The 15,304-nt window shown below is 50.3% G+C and overlaps 1 protein-coding gene across 2 annotated transcripts in view; it reads right to left on the minus strand.

Annotated features, from left to right (window-relative positions):
- Window positions 1-15,304, minus strand: part of LOC142573062 (uncharacterized) — a 45,296-nt gene that overhangs the window by 5,484 nt on the left and 24,508 nt on the right. Inside the window, exons 3-4 of one of the 2 annotated variants that reach the window (XM_075682572.1) lie at window positions 2,810-2,875; window positions 2,081-2,155 (exon numbers count right to left, since the gene is read on the minus strand). In XM_075682572.1, coding sequence (XP_075538687.1) covers window positions 2,081-2,155; window positions 2,810-2,875 — 141 coding nt within the window. The remainder of the gene's footprint in view (window positions 1-2,080; window positions 2,156-2,809; window positions 2,876-15,304) is intronic. The other variant, XM_075682573.1, reaches the window with a different exon arrangement.

Below are 15,304 nucleotides of genomic sequence, written 5' to 3' on the forward strand. Positions count from 1 at the left end.
ACAAAGAAAGTTTGCGTGTGCGAGTTTTAGATGCCTCTCTTGAACACACAGCACCTTTGGACTGAATTTTCAAAAGAGTTCGTTAACATCGTCCAGATAAGGGAGAAGCTCTCTCACATTCCATTGTAATGTTTGTGTATGTGTAATGAGAAGTTACTGCTGTCTGTCTAGAGAAGAAAAGTTAACTTAGAGAGCTCTTTTCCAGCTCCGTAATGCGATATTTCTATTTTTTGGAGCGGTAGGAAGATTCATGCCGCTCCTTAGGCACTTGCGGCATGAAGATGTGTCCATCAGGTCTACCGGCGCTTTGGACACCTATTTTTTCGAGTGGTTTGTTCACCTTGAAGGCGTCGCCTCGGGAGACGAGACCCTGGGAGCCAGCAAACCGGAAGTTGATGGCCCCTTCTTCTGGGACAGCGGAGAAGTGCTAGCTGAAACCGCCAAAGGGACGGATGGCCTCTCTGCCGGCTCGCTGCGTGTGGGCCAGACAGCCGCCGGAGGCCGTTGTGGTGCTGCCCCCTGACGCGCCACTTGGGCAAAACTGTTATTTAGTGTGTACGATACCCGCCATCGTACCTCCCTTAGCGTTATATTTTACTTCACTTTATTTGCAACCTATTTCCTTTTTCCAGGATGGGCTGGACCGCTAATCTTCGACGTGCTCCCCATCACAGTTAACACAGTGGGGAGAGTATTTACAGGATTGAGTGGAGTGCTCATGGGCACTGAACTGAGTACAGGTTTGGCGGCATCGGTAGTTCTGTGAACTATGGTCAAATCGCTGGCATTTGAAGCATCGCAGGCGCTTTTGGACATATGGCCTGACCAGGATCTTAACGTACCCTGCCTCAATACTCTCGGGAAGCACACTTGAACCAAAGGTAAGTATTATATGTTTTATTTTGAGCTGTTTTCCATCGCGCCATAGCGTAATTTTTTTAACATTGATCACGTCTGGCTCGCTCTAGCTTTCCAATAGCTCAGCTTCTGTCAGTTCCATCAGGCCATTGTCAGAAATACCACAGGTGGTGGTCATCGTGAGGTGCGGGGATATTTTTACTGGCATGCCCCTGAATAGGACTACGTTATGCAGCTTGTCATGTTGTTTCTTGTGGCGGAGTTCCAAAACGAGATTGCTGCTAGCCGTGCTTCGTAGCTTGCGCCAAGTGCTTCAGCTGGACATTTTGAAACTAGAAAATGTGAGATCATTCTCACCGTCTTTTCGGGCTCATCACAATGGATTACGCGGAATCGGGAAAATTTTTCAGTTCGCAGGCCAAATATTTTTGAGAAATCTTCGGTGCGCCGCCCTTTCCGAGGGCAATCCGGTAAAGTGGGGAAAGAACGAGCAATGAAAAATAATAATTTTACGGCAGAAGCGTCAGCCGCCCGCCATGGCACCAACGAGGAAACGTTGACCTGTGAACACAGGCCTGTGAACAGGCTGTGAACAAAGGCCAGCTGCGCTTTCCCGCTATAACCAAATACGTATAACCAAGTGTGGTTACGACACATAAGGTTATGCCTCGCCGCCAGGAATGTTAGAAGTAAATGGAAGAGAAGAAAAAAGACAGGAAAGATTAAAAATTAGGGAGGAAGACAAATATTGAAGTAAGGACAGGAAAAGGTGACTGCCGATTTCCTCCTGGTGGGTTAGTCTGGAGGCGCCGTCTAGACGTGAAGCAGTGGCCAAAGAGGTGGGTGGCCCCCGCCGGGGGGCCTGAAAGGTCCGAACACGCAGCACTGGCTCAACCGCCAGGATTCCCTTTTCCCGATACACGGTTAAGCCGCGCGCGGTTAGACGCGGTATGGTCCGACCCTCGTGTGCTCGGGTACGTGGCGTCGCAACACACCAAACGCATGCTGACGCAGGCGTCCCCGCGGGCCATGTCCCGAAAACTGTGTCCCAAGCGTTAGCCTGGAAAAGCATTGAACGTGAACGCCTGTCGTTAAGTCATCCGAGCTTACTCCCACGCGATATTTCGCCGTACGCCAACAGCATTTTGGCGGAATGATGCAGAAGCTTTTTGTTCGAAGAAGCTTGTAAATTCTGGAACGATTGAGAACTGGTGGCACTTACAGGATTTCCGGCGTAGAAAGCCGTGGCGCCTTTTTCCATGCAATTTCGCACACGCTGTTTCATTGCACTTGTGTTCTGGAAAATACATTTTTGAAGATCTCATCACCACGCTGAATCATTACGGTTATAACGCGAGAAAGAAGCGAAACTTTTTGAAGTGGCGATTACTGAAAGCGACAAGGCGTCTTGCAATGGCTCGAAACTGATACAAGTGACCACACATCTTCGAATATTTTGTTCTATCTGTTCTACAATAACATTCTACCATGGCTGCAATGCTCCCTCATGCAGCAACTACGAAAGAAGATATATTTACGAATTTTGTACCTCCCGATGGTGTTGGCCGGTTTACGTATCACTGTGCAAGGATGTCTATCAGTTCTAATCGCGGTGGTTAGATATATCTCGCCACGCACTGCGTACCACTGGATGAAGTGAATGCTTCTTCATGGAAGGAGCGACAACGTTAAGATACTGGCCCACCCATCGCGAAAACGAAAACATGATAATCTCCGCGATGGTATGACAGCTGAAGCAAATTATCATAAAGCAGAGCAAAACAAAACACTCGTAATACGTTCTGCGAAATTTGTGAAGACCGCTGGAGACATTTACAATCTCCGACATTCTACCTGGCATGATCACTGGTTACAAGGAGTAAGTATCGGTTTTTCGTATAGTCCGCAAGGGGTGCCACTGTACTTTTAAAAATGTCAACGGATTATTTACCTTATCGTCGCTGCGATTTTCGTATGCGTAGCAAAGTCTGATTCCGAGGCAAGCTTTCTCTGCCATCTGAAATATGCGAAGAATATAAGGAACAAGTGCGACGTCTGAACGGCCAGTATGCTAAGCTCAGCTTAAAACTACAATGCGATTTGTGGTATGCACACTGGGAAAAATTGAGGAATGGGAGAGGTGCATGAGCTGTGGCAATTAATTTGAGTCTTAGAACTTAAGTAGTCAATTTCCTCTGAATCTAACAGAATATCCGAAAACTTGAGGAGCTAACAACACATCTCCTGTTTACGAAACTGTCGTTTCAGCGGTGGGATAGTGACAACAGCATAGCGATCTCGATATTGTAAGGAACTGAGGGGTCGCAGCGGGGCGCCCGACCAAGGGCACCAGCGCAGCCACTTTCTATCACAACACTGCACGTGCCGAGCTTGCGCATCGAGCACGCGCTGCCATCCTATCCTTATTTTCCTCCTTTTTCTCCAAGGCGCCGGCTGAGATGGCCGACCTTAGCGTCGCGGCGTAGCGGCGTCGGCGGGCGTTACAGTATAAATTAACTGCCCGCTTTCTTTAAAAGGACGAATAAAGTTATTACAACAACAACAACTGCTACTACTACTACTATTACTACTACTACTACTACTACTACCGCTACTACTACTACTACTACTACTACTACTACTATTACTAGAAGGGGATTCGCCATGCTTGTTATGGTGCAGGGCGACTTGTTTATCATAAGTTAATGAATTTCGGTAATGGCTTGCTTATCACACCACTATCAGATCACGCTCAAGCGAGTCTCATTTAAATGATCCTGACAAACGAACGAACGAAAACAAACAAACAAACAAACAGTTCAAGCCGATTGGCTTTCATTAGCTAGCTGCGCCGAGAAGCAAAAACCAAACGGCTCCTGGTTCCTGTCTACACTTGGCACCAGACTCAAGGATGCAGCACCGTGTTATACTTATATCAGTAACAGAATTTTTTTCAATATATTGTACAGCGGAATATGACGCCCCACGTACACTTATTAGTTTAAAGAACCATTTGTTGGTAAATTGAACGCTCTGCTATTACCTCAGCTCGAGTGCAGATCACTAACAGGCAGGAGGAATGGCGAGCGCCTTCTGGATATATAAAAATGACTATTTCTTGAGATATGTTTGCCTATATTTTGCTTGCTAAACTGCTCCCACAAATATTCCTTTTCATTGTTACCAGCATATGAAGCACACGGAAAAAACCTATTTTTTTTTTCAACGCACAGCGCCAACCCGAGGCAGGAAGACAAACCACGTAGATGTGTGTGTGGTGCGAGAAACGTGCAAGTATTAGCCAACACACATCGTATTCATGACCCAGGAAGGACCTATAAATCACTGACATTACCTAGCACAACGCTAAATTTGCGAAACGCAGAAGAGGCGATATCAAGATTTTAAATGATCAATCACAGAAGATAGGGTCTCAGGTAGGTGCGCTAAGTGGAGCGAGAATACGCGCGAGTGCTTTTTGATGGCTGGCGCATATATATATATATATATATATATATATATATATATATATATACTTATATAATGTTATAGGGAGGTTGGGGGTACAGAAAGACTGTATTTACAATATATATGCAAGATGAGTAAGAGTAGTCAAGAGGGCTGACCACCAACAACACGCCGCAGCCAGCGTCTCGCGACCTTCCTCTTTCCGTAACAGGACCCCCGGGTAACAGGACCTTCTGTATCAGGACCACCAGGTGGTGAAGCGCCGTCTCGGCCCATGGTAGGCACAGAATTGCGAGCGAAGTACAGCTTCAGCCGCGCAAAGTCACGACGTTAACAGGCGTCGGACTTGAGGATGCATCAAACTGTACAGTGGCGAAATCTCGGAATTTACGTCGTTAACTTGACCTAGGAATTCATAAGGCCCTGTGTAACGAGAGAGAAGCTTCTGGGAGAGACCAACCCGACGACGTGGTGAGCAACGGAGCACCCAAGCACCTGGCGCGAACATCGCGCTGGCACTGGTCATAACGCTCTTTTTGTATATGCTGCGAGGCTAATAAACGAGATCGGGCGACTTGACGTGCCATGTGAGCGCGATCGATGACTTCACGAGTTCAACACGAGGCACTCGTGTTGCAACTTCACTCAGTTGCAACACGAGGCGCAGAACGGAGGATGGTGTCAAACGGCAATGTGGGGTCGCGACCATACGAAATATAAAATGGTGAATATCCTGCGGGTTCATGTTGGGACGAGTTATACGCGAACGTCACGTAGGCCACCATGGCGTCCCAGTGGCGGTGATCGTTGGAGACGTACATCGACAGCATTTCTGTGATTGTTCGGTTGAGACGTTCTGTAAGACCGTTCGTTTGTGGCTGGTAGGCGGTGAAGAGCTTGTGCTCAGTGGCACAAGAGCAGAGGAGGTCGTCGACAACTCGAGACAAGAACGAGCGGCCGCGGTCTGTAACTCTCGAGGTGCACCGTGGTGGAGAAGGACGTCGTGGAGGAGAAAATCGGCGACGTCAGTTGCGCAACTAGTCGGCAACGCCTTTGTTATCGCATAGCGTGTTGCGCAATCAGTAGCGACGGTGATCCACTTATTTCCTCTAGTCGTCGTCGGAAAAGGGCCAAGCAAGTCAACACCTACGCGAAAGAACGATTCAGAGGGAACTTCAATTGGATGGAGTCGTCCATCAGGTGGCAGGGGAGGTTCCTTCCGGCGCTGACCACAATTCGCAAGTTGCGACATAATGACGCACAGAGCGGTAGAGACCCGGCCAGAAAAAACGGCGTCGTACGCGGTCGTATGTACGCAAAACTCTAAGGTTCCCCACAGTCGGTGCACCGTGAAGTTGTTCGAGAGCAACGGATCGCAGACGACGAGGAACAACAAGGAGTAACTCAGGGCCGTCAGGGTTGACATTGCGGCGGTAGAGGATGCCATCGTCCCGCACGAACATGCGGCACGTGCCCTCAGTGCTGGCAGATTGCACTCCAGCTATGATGGACTGTAAAGATTCGTCGCGTTGTTGTTCAACGCGCACTTTGGTCATGTCAGTAAAAGCCCTCACGCAGGTCACCGGATCATGCGCAGCAGGATCAGGGGGATCCACAGGGTGATTACAGAGGCAGTCTGCGTCCTTGTGGAGGCGTCCAGTTTTGTAATTAACTACAAATGAAAATTCCTGGAGCCGCAAAGCCCAGTGACCAAGCCGACCTGTCGGGTCGCGGAGGGAAGACAGCCAGCGTAGTGCGCGATCGTCTGTAACGACCCAAAACGTGCGGCCGTACAAATATGGCCGGAACTTGGCGACAGCCCAAACTAGAGTCAAGCACTCACGTTCGGTGATGGAGTAATTTCTCTCGGAAGGTGGTAGCAGGCAGCTGGCGTAAGTCATCACGCACTCAGTACCATTCTGATGTTGAGTGAGAACAGCGCCGATGCCATGGCCGCTTGCGTAAATGTGGACATCGGTCGGTGCAGATGGATCAAGTAGGCAAGTATGGAAGGGGTGGTCAGAAACCCGATGAGAGCGGCAAACGCGTGAGCCTGCTCCAGGCCCCATGAGAATGGCGTGTTCTTCTTCAGAAGATCTGTCAAAGGCCGAGCAACGTCGGCGAAGTTTTTTACGAAACGGCGAAAGTAAGAACACAGGCTGACGAAGCAGCGCAGGTCAGAGCAGGATGTGGCACAGGGAAACTGCGCACGACGCGAACTTTTTTCGGATCTGGTTGGACACCGGATGCGTCAACGAGGTGTCCCAACACGGTAATCTGACATTACCCCAACTGACACGTCGTGGGGCACAGTTGGAGGCCTACTTTTCGGAAGACCGCAAGAATGGGAGCGAGTCGGGTCAGGTGGCTGCCGAACGTGGGAGAAAAAACGATAACGTCGTCAAGGTAATAAAAAGACAAGTGGTCCTTTCGTAGCCTCGCAGAAGAGAGTCCATCGTTCGTTCAAATGTCGCAGGAGCATTGCATAGGCCAAAGAGCATGACTTTGAACTAATATAAGCCATCCGTCGTGATGAAGGCCGTCTTCTCGCGGTCCATTTCATCAACTGAAATCTGCCAGTAGCCTGATCGAAGATTGATGGACGAGAAGTATTTAGCTCTGTGCAAGCAGTCCAAGGCGTCATCGATGCATGGTAGTGGGTAGACGTCTTTTCGCGTGATCTTGTTTAAGTGGCGATTATCGACGCAAAAAAGCCAGGTGCCACTTTTCTTTGTCACAAGGACGAGAGGCAAAGCCCAAGGGCTGGCTGATGGCTCGATGACCTCTTCTCGGAGCATTTTGTCCACTTCTGATTGGATGACTATAGACGTTCAGCATGCGACACACGATTGGGACGCCGACGAATAGGATTCGTGTCTCCACTGTTTATAGGGTGGTGAACAACAGATGTTTGGCCTAAAGGCCCGTCGCCGAAACCAAAGATGTCACTGTATGATTCAAGCAGGAGACGTATGTCCGTGGCCTGTGTAGAGGTGAGGTAAGTGAGTGAGTGAAGAAACTTTGTTATGAATGCCAGCAGAGCGGTTAGCTTTCCTCTGTTAGGGAGGCGTCACCGTGACGCGGCCATGACGTCTTCGCGGCGTGTGGCGCCTCTACGTCGGTCGCGGCCGCACTATACTTCCTTTGGTCGACCGCGCCTGCCCCTCTTTTCGGGTGGCAGCCTTCTTCAGGTGCAATCATTTTCGCGCAGTCGTTCGTTAAGGAACCAGAGCTGGGAACTGCAATTGGCGCTAATAAACCACTCTCAGCATTCAGACTCCCGATGTCAAATTCGGAACCACTAGAAACGCTGGCTGCGAACATGCCGGCTGGAATCACTCGAGGACACAGGCTGAAATTCAGAAGCGGTAGAACGACGTCGTTATTAGTAACCGTGACCAGTGTATGCGGTTGAGCAACGTTCCGGTTCAAAGGCACATCGATGATGGGGCGAAGCACATATTCACCCTCAGGAACCCGTGGCTGGGCGGTCAAAGTAGTGACGTGAGTAACTGCCTCGGGTGTCAGACGCACATCGTGAAGCGAGCACAAGTGCGGTGGGGCGGTGCTCGGAGCATCGGCGAGTTGAGGCAATGCTAACTGAAGAACGCTGTTTGCGCAGTCGATGAGAGCAGAATGAGTGGATAAAAAGTACAATCCAAGGATAACGTCGTAAGGGCAGTTGTCGATCACAGCAAAGAGAACAGAAGTTGGGGGGTCGGCTATACGCGCAGTAAATATTCCAAGAACAACCAGCACGCCGCTGCCGGCCACACGAAGCACTCGGGCAGCTGCTGGAGTCAGGGCCTTCTTTAGACGTCTACGTAGGCTAGCACTCATCACAGACACACATGCTCCAGTGTCGACGAGTGTTTGGACAGGTACGCCGTCTATTTTAACATCAATTACACTTCTCCTTATGGGCTTAGACAGAGGATTTGCTGCAGTGGTAGGCAATGCAGCAACACCTCCGAGGGCTGCATTTCTTAGTTTTCCGAAAGGGTGCGGCCAAAAGCCACAGGGGACGAAAGGCGACGTGTCTGCGGCGAACGGGAAGATGGCCGACGTCTTTGCGGTGAACGAAACTGGTGTTAGCGTGGCGATGGTGAGCGACTGTACCACGTGTTCCTAGCAGAGTTGTCGGCGCTGTTAGACTCGGCGGTGGGCGAAACACTGCGGGCATTTCCATCAAAACGGCTCAGGTTGGTCGGTGTGCGAGGTGCTGACGGCCACGAGTTGCGACAGTATCGGGCGACATGACCAATGCGGCGACAGGTGAAACATATCGGCTGGCTGTCCGCACTTCTCCACTAAGTCGGGTTGCGATAACGCGAGGAGTAGGGTCGGGGTGGAGCGAAAATAGTAGAAGCACGTTCGTTAGCTTTGGGATTGGCGACAGCACACACAGAATGTAAACCAATCTTTTCAAGTTCCTGGCCAACGATGGCTTGTACGAGGGGAACTGAAAAAGTGGTAGCATCAGGGCTACGCGAACATAAACCTGCGGGCGCCTTCGTATCCAGTTCACGTCGAACGATTCGCAGCACGTCCTCTGATGGCGACGCATGCTGCTGTGCGGGTTAATCTTCAAACGTCGACGTTGCAGCAGTATTGGGAAGTCTGGCGAATGGTTGCAAGACGCGTCGGCTTTTGGCCTGCTCGAATTGTCGGCACTCTTTAATGATTGCATCAGCTGTAGAGCAGCTTTTGCACATGAGCAGATTAAACGCGTCGTCAGCAATGCCCTTAAGCATGTGCCCGACCTTCTCAGCTTCTGTCATGTCGTGATCGGCCTTACGACAAAGTGCTAGCACGTCCTGGATGTAAGAGACACAGGACTACGTGGGGTATTGGGCACGGGAGGCCAGTTCCTGCTTTGCGGCAATTTTACGGCCGGCTGGTTTGCCAAACAACTCTGTCAACTTCTTTTTGCATTGGTACCAGCTGGTTAGCTCCTCTTCGTGGTTTTCGTACCGCACCTTTGCCGTGCCTCTTAGGTAGCACAACAAGTTAGCTAGCATAAGCGTAGGGTCCCATCTGTTGATTCTACTCACGCGTTCGTACATATCCACCCACTCTTCAGCTTCGGCGCCATCAATCCCGCAGAAAGTTTCACGATCCTTGGGTTGCACAACCACAACCGAAGGTGACAGCGACGTAGCTGGCGACGGTGATGTTGGAGGCGGCAACGAGGTTGATCCCGCGTGCTAACGGTCATTCATGGTGCGGACGGTGATGCGACGTCCACTGCGAAGCTTCGTTTCAAGCTGTGGTACCCCGCACCTTTCACCAATATGCTACAGGGATGTTGGCAGTATAGAAGTTTATATATACAATATATATACAAAATGAGTCTGAGCAGTTCAGATGGCGGACCACCAACAACCCGCAGCAGCCAGCGTCTCGCGATTCCCTTCTTCTTGCTATCTCTTCTTTCATCCTTCCGTAACACTATATATACAGTAGAACCTACTTATAACAATATTCAAGTGTCACGAAAATTCCATAGTTATACAACCGATAATTGTTATAACCGTAAAAATCGAAATAGGAGGATGGCAGAGCTGATGTGAGAAATCTATAATGGCGAGGAGGCCAGTGCCCCTCCCACCTTCGTCCGCCCAGCTGCTGATTGTGTTCACTCGTTTAACTGCTTCCTGGGCGCTCCAACCGCGTCTAACAAGCCGCGGCTGTCGGCGTTAAAAATGGCACTGCTATAAGAGCTGCAAGGAGGTGTCGCGGGTGGCAAGCGAGCACCGCCGAGGCGTCGCTTTGGTGGCCACAAAAGGGGCCTTTTAAAAGTGGCGAGGAAGCTTCCGCGCCGGCCTGTCAGCTTGGGAAATCCAGAAGAAATGCCGAGGAGAGCTCGCCACAAGAATCTCGCCACGTACTTCTCAGTGGCTTGCACGAGAAAAGCATATGTCGCTCAGCCTTGCCTGCTTTACGCTAAGCTTGCGGACATCCTTTTCCACGAAATCCAGATGCTCCACGTAGTGGAGCGGAAGGTTCCTCGCGAAAACGAAGCCCCGTAGGGACTCGATCATCTTCTGCAGGGCCTCCTGTAAAGACAATGTTGAGGCAGTCTGCCCTACCGCGCCATCGTCGCCATCGCTATCTGATGCAAGCACGTTCGCGGCGATCGTCTCACCGATTAGAAGCACTTAGTTTCCAAATTTATAGCAGCGCGCTTTCTTTTCACCGGTAAAGTCGTGCATCGCCGTTGATCGGCGGGCGGATCAGCCATGTTCCGTTTCGGCGGCGAGTCAAGCCAGGCTGAGAAATCGTGTGGCCAGGAATGATTTCGACGCAAGCAACAAAGGCGAACGTGAGCGACTAAGCCGTTTGCAGAACTGGGGCCGAATCTTATAACGGTTCGGAATACGAACCGTTCGCTTCACCGCTTACGTCACTAAATGTGCCACTCCCGAGCCGGTGGTGGAAGAAGGGGAGGACGCATCCAATATATGAGAGGGTGCCACCTCTGAAGTGTACGTCATTATATGACGCTCTATTCGAGGAATTGCAGAATGTTTCTGCTTGCTAAATAAATGTAAAATATAAATTAAATATTATATGCCAAGTTCTGAACTACAAACGTGTGGTGCCTGGCGTTTACGCAATGCAGAAGTAATTTATTAATGTCATTCTTTTTCACTCTCAGCCGACAGGCGGTATAGCAAGCGTAAATACATTACGCTTGCAACGCTATGTCGTCTGCTACCAGGGGCTCGCACGATGCACGCAACAGGAACGCACTGCCAGTACTTTTGGTAGCGAGCGCGACAAAACCGTGAACTGGTTCTTAGGGACACCTTTACTTGCCGACTATATGAATTTTCCTTCTTTTTTCGCCCTTCGTCATCGGCTCGGACATGACTCGCTCGCCGCCGCACTGCCGCTATCCCTGCGATCTGTGCCCCACGGCGCGTCGCGTGATAAAAGCAATGGAACTCGTAATGGAACATTACGATACACGGGCCCTGCATTGCCTGCGCAAAGCAAAATCGAAGAGTGTGGTGCTGACGGTGCGCGCTGTGCCGTGAAATTGAGGAACAAAGTGTTGCACTCCCGAACTAGAAAAAGAAGGGCAGCCAAATAAGACATCTTCACAATACATCTTCCCATCCTGACTGTATGGTTTGATCAGCCGAACGAAGGAAGCGTTTAACCAGCCTAGTTTGAACCCTTCTGCTGAACGGCGATCTGCGAGCTATTCACGCTGGCGATAGCACGGGGAATCCGATCTCACCTTGCAAATATCCCCTCAATTGGCACTGGCTTTGAAGCGGAGGTCATGGGAAAGCTGACTCAGCTCTTCTACCGGCCAACACAGTAAGTGCGAGAGCAACTTTGTGGACAGCGTCGGCAGCTGAGATCTAGGTAATTCCGATAAATGCTTCACGTCCGACCGACCTCTGGGAGCTGCAGGCCAGTGACGATGAACCGCAGCGCGCAATATTCTTTCCTCTGCGTGGAATGACCACTGGTACGCTTGCACCCGAGCCACCTCCATTTGATAGCGTAGCCTGCAAAAGGTCTACTTAGAAAGCCGGCAGGGGCGATGCAATTCATTATCCTTCATTTCTTCGTATCGCACTTCCAGCCGTGGTTGATACTGAAAGAGCAACGCCGCAACGCCAAGCAGACGACGAAGGCAAGTAATAGCCTCCGAAGCAACCAACGCACGCGCGCGTTACGCCCGCGTGTCTCCGGGGTCGCGCGACCGGCGCGCGCGGCCAGGGTCGCAAGCCCACAGCCAAGCCACAGCAACGGAACCCAAAGCGGATTACCCCTTCGTCGGTTCCTACGACCGGTTCGCTTTGAAGGTGATTGACAGATGCGTGACGTATTTAAAAATTGCGATACCTCCCCGCTGCCTCTGACGACCTGTGACGTAATCAAAATTTTGGCCAATCAGGTGAGGCCAAAGGAACGGTTCCCCAACCGAACCGTTATAAGATTCGGCCCCTGCACTTAATGAGGAGCCAGCGAGCAACATGAGAGCAATCTGCTCAATCTGCTTGCGGCGCAGTTGGTCCGGCCCATTCGTGTTTCGGAGGGTGGGGCGGCGTACAGCTATGGGCGCAGCCCATTCCTGTTCAGAGTGGTGGAAGGGCAACGGAAGAGAGCCGCGCGGAGATGGCTGGAAAATGAGCGCGCGGCGGCTGTTGCAGCAGAGGGCCATCGTGCAGCGGCTCGAATTGCTCGTTTTCTTTTCAAGGATTTTGCATTTCACTACCTTTCGGCTCGGACACCCAGCAGCCAGACTTCATCGTTATAACCGATAATGCGGCGTCGAGGCATTGTAGTAAGCGGATTATTTCACCATATGCAAGAGTTGACGGTGCAGCAGCTTTCTGTTGTTATTACCCATGTATTGTTGAAACCGGTATCGTTATAAGTGCGTTCGACTACACACACACACACACACACACACACACACACACACACACACACACACACACACACACACACACACACACACACACACACACACACACACACACACACACACACACACACACACACACGCACGCATGCACACACACACACACACACATATATATATATGCATGCCAGCTACTTAGCCAAGCTGTTCAACGAAAGAAAAGTTTAAAAACACAGATTCTAAGACTTACAGTGTTTGGAAGTCAGACTTATGGCGGCCGAATACGCTAGATCTCATAATTGAATCTTGAAGTGTGTTCTTAATTTCTTTGTTCGTTGAACATCTTGGCTGACGTTCGCTGCGACACATGGTATAGTCTCTTCCGATGGGTGGTATTTGAACTTATAAATGCTAGTAACGATCTTTTGGTAGTGACAGCCACTAAACCTGATATCCCTTGAAAACCTGTCCCACAACCGCATTTCCGAAGCCCTGCTTTATCTTGAAGCAGCAGCGAAAGTAAACCTATAACAGCGTCGCTGTATGACTGATCTCGCTTCGAAAAGTAATGAGCTTCCCTTTGATTTATCATAAATTGTTTATTTCCTGATTTCGTTCATTCCTCATAAGTAGTCAGCCATAGCAGGTTTCTTCTCTATTGCCGCCGCCTATGAGATTATCTGGGCCCCTCTGACTTTCCGCTTGACGTTTCTTGTTGATGTGTTGCTCACCCTCCACGTCGCATACTTGCTGGTAAGCTTCCTAGTTCTTTACCTCCACTGTGAATCACTGTGTTTTTCCTGTACAGCTACTTCAACAATATCCCACCCCATTTACCTTCTTCCGTATTCGTCAGTCGTTTTTCATAATCAATTTTACTGTGAGCTGTCCTCACATCAAAGCTAGTCCAGCCGATATTACCCTGCACAGGTTCACTTGTAGTCTTCCTGTGAGCGCCCAATGCGAGGCGTCCCACTGACCTTTGATTCCCATCGAGTCCTGATTGTACCCCCTGATTTCAAGCAAAACCGAATTTCCAAAACTAAGTACTGGAACCATTACACTTTTCCACATACCCCGGAGCACCTCGTACCTATTGTATCCCCATAGCGCTCTGCGTTTCATTATGGCTGCATTTGTCTTCCCCTATGCTGTTATTTTTTCCTGTGTTTTCATATATCTATTGCCTTCGTTTATCCACATACCAAGGTATTTATATTCATTTACGCGAGGTGTTTCCAGTTCCTGTATTGTCACTGTCTGTTCTCTGTTTTCATTGAATAACATAACACCCGATTTTCTAACACTAAAATTCAAACCTAAATTGTCGCCTTCTTGTCCACAGATATTAGCCAGACATTGCAAATCACTTTGCTTGTTAACTATCAATACAATGTCGTCCGCATTAAATAAACCTGGAAGCTGCTGCTCTAAAACTGTATGCGCCTGTTTGTATGAGAGATTGAACCCGATATTACTTCCTTCTAGCGTCCTCTCCATCTTCAATATTGCTACGGAACAGTATTTCCAATGACGAAGAGGCGAGCAGTGAGAAGAAGACGACGATGATTGGAGGCTAGCGCGGGCTGTTGCCTCTTGGCCAAGTGCGGCGTATATTCTTGTAATTATACTTGTATATAGCTTTTCGTCTGCGTCTTCATACGTAGCATATCTGGTGGAGGTGGACGTTCCCTGTACCTCGTCACGGAGCTTCGCAGTGGACGGTACGTCGAGCCTAGCTTCATGGCTCCGGGCGATGACAACTCGACTCCGCCGGCTTCGACACCTGCTGCCACTTCGACGACTTACATCACTCTCCCCGCTCCCCGGGATCCTGGCGTATTCTCGAGCAAAGATGGGGAAGACGTCGATGACTGGATCAGCCTCTAGGAACACGTCAGCCGCAATTACCGGTGGAAGCCTACTATCATGCTCGCCAACGTAGTCTTTTACCTCGGTGGCACACCTCGAGTTTGGTTTCGGACGCACGAAGATGAGCTCACCAGTTGGGATTCACTTAAGCAAAAGCTTCGAGACTTGTTCGGCAACCCCTACGGTCACCAACTTGCCGCGCAGAAGGCGCTTTCCGGCCGTGTGCAGACGTCAACAGTGCCCCATGTGACGTACATTCAGGACGTCTTGGCTCTGTGCCGCAAAGTTGACGCACACATGACTGAGTCAGACAAGGTTTCCCACATCTTCAAAGGAATTGCCGATGACGCCTTCAACTTGCTCGTTTGTGACAACGTGGCGACGGTGGATACTGTTATCAAAGAGTGCCGCCGCCTGGAACTCGTTAAAAGCCGAAGTATTGGCCAGCAGTTTGCCCGTCTGCCCAACACCTCAGCAACGTCTTCCTGTGCCAACGCTCCTCGTCCCAACAACACTGGCGATGTTACCAGGATCGTCCGGCGTGAGATCGAGGCCGCCTATCCGGCTGGCTTCGACTCCAGCCCCTCCAACGCACCTGCAGTCACGGTTTCCTTGATCCAGGCAGTTGTCCTCCAGGAGTTCGAAAACATGGGTCTTCACACCCTCTGCTCGGCCCATAGCCCTGATACCCGCCCGGCTTCGATTCTGCCCTGTCGC

This window comes from Dermacentor variabilis, chromosome 2 (assembly GCF_050947875.1).
Source record: "Dermacentor variabilis isolate Ectoservices chromosome 2, ASM5094787v1, whole genome shotgun sequence".
Taxonomy (NCBI): Eukaryota; Metazoa; Arthropoda; class Arachnida; order Ixodida; family Ixodidae; genus Dermacentor; species Dermacentor variabilis.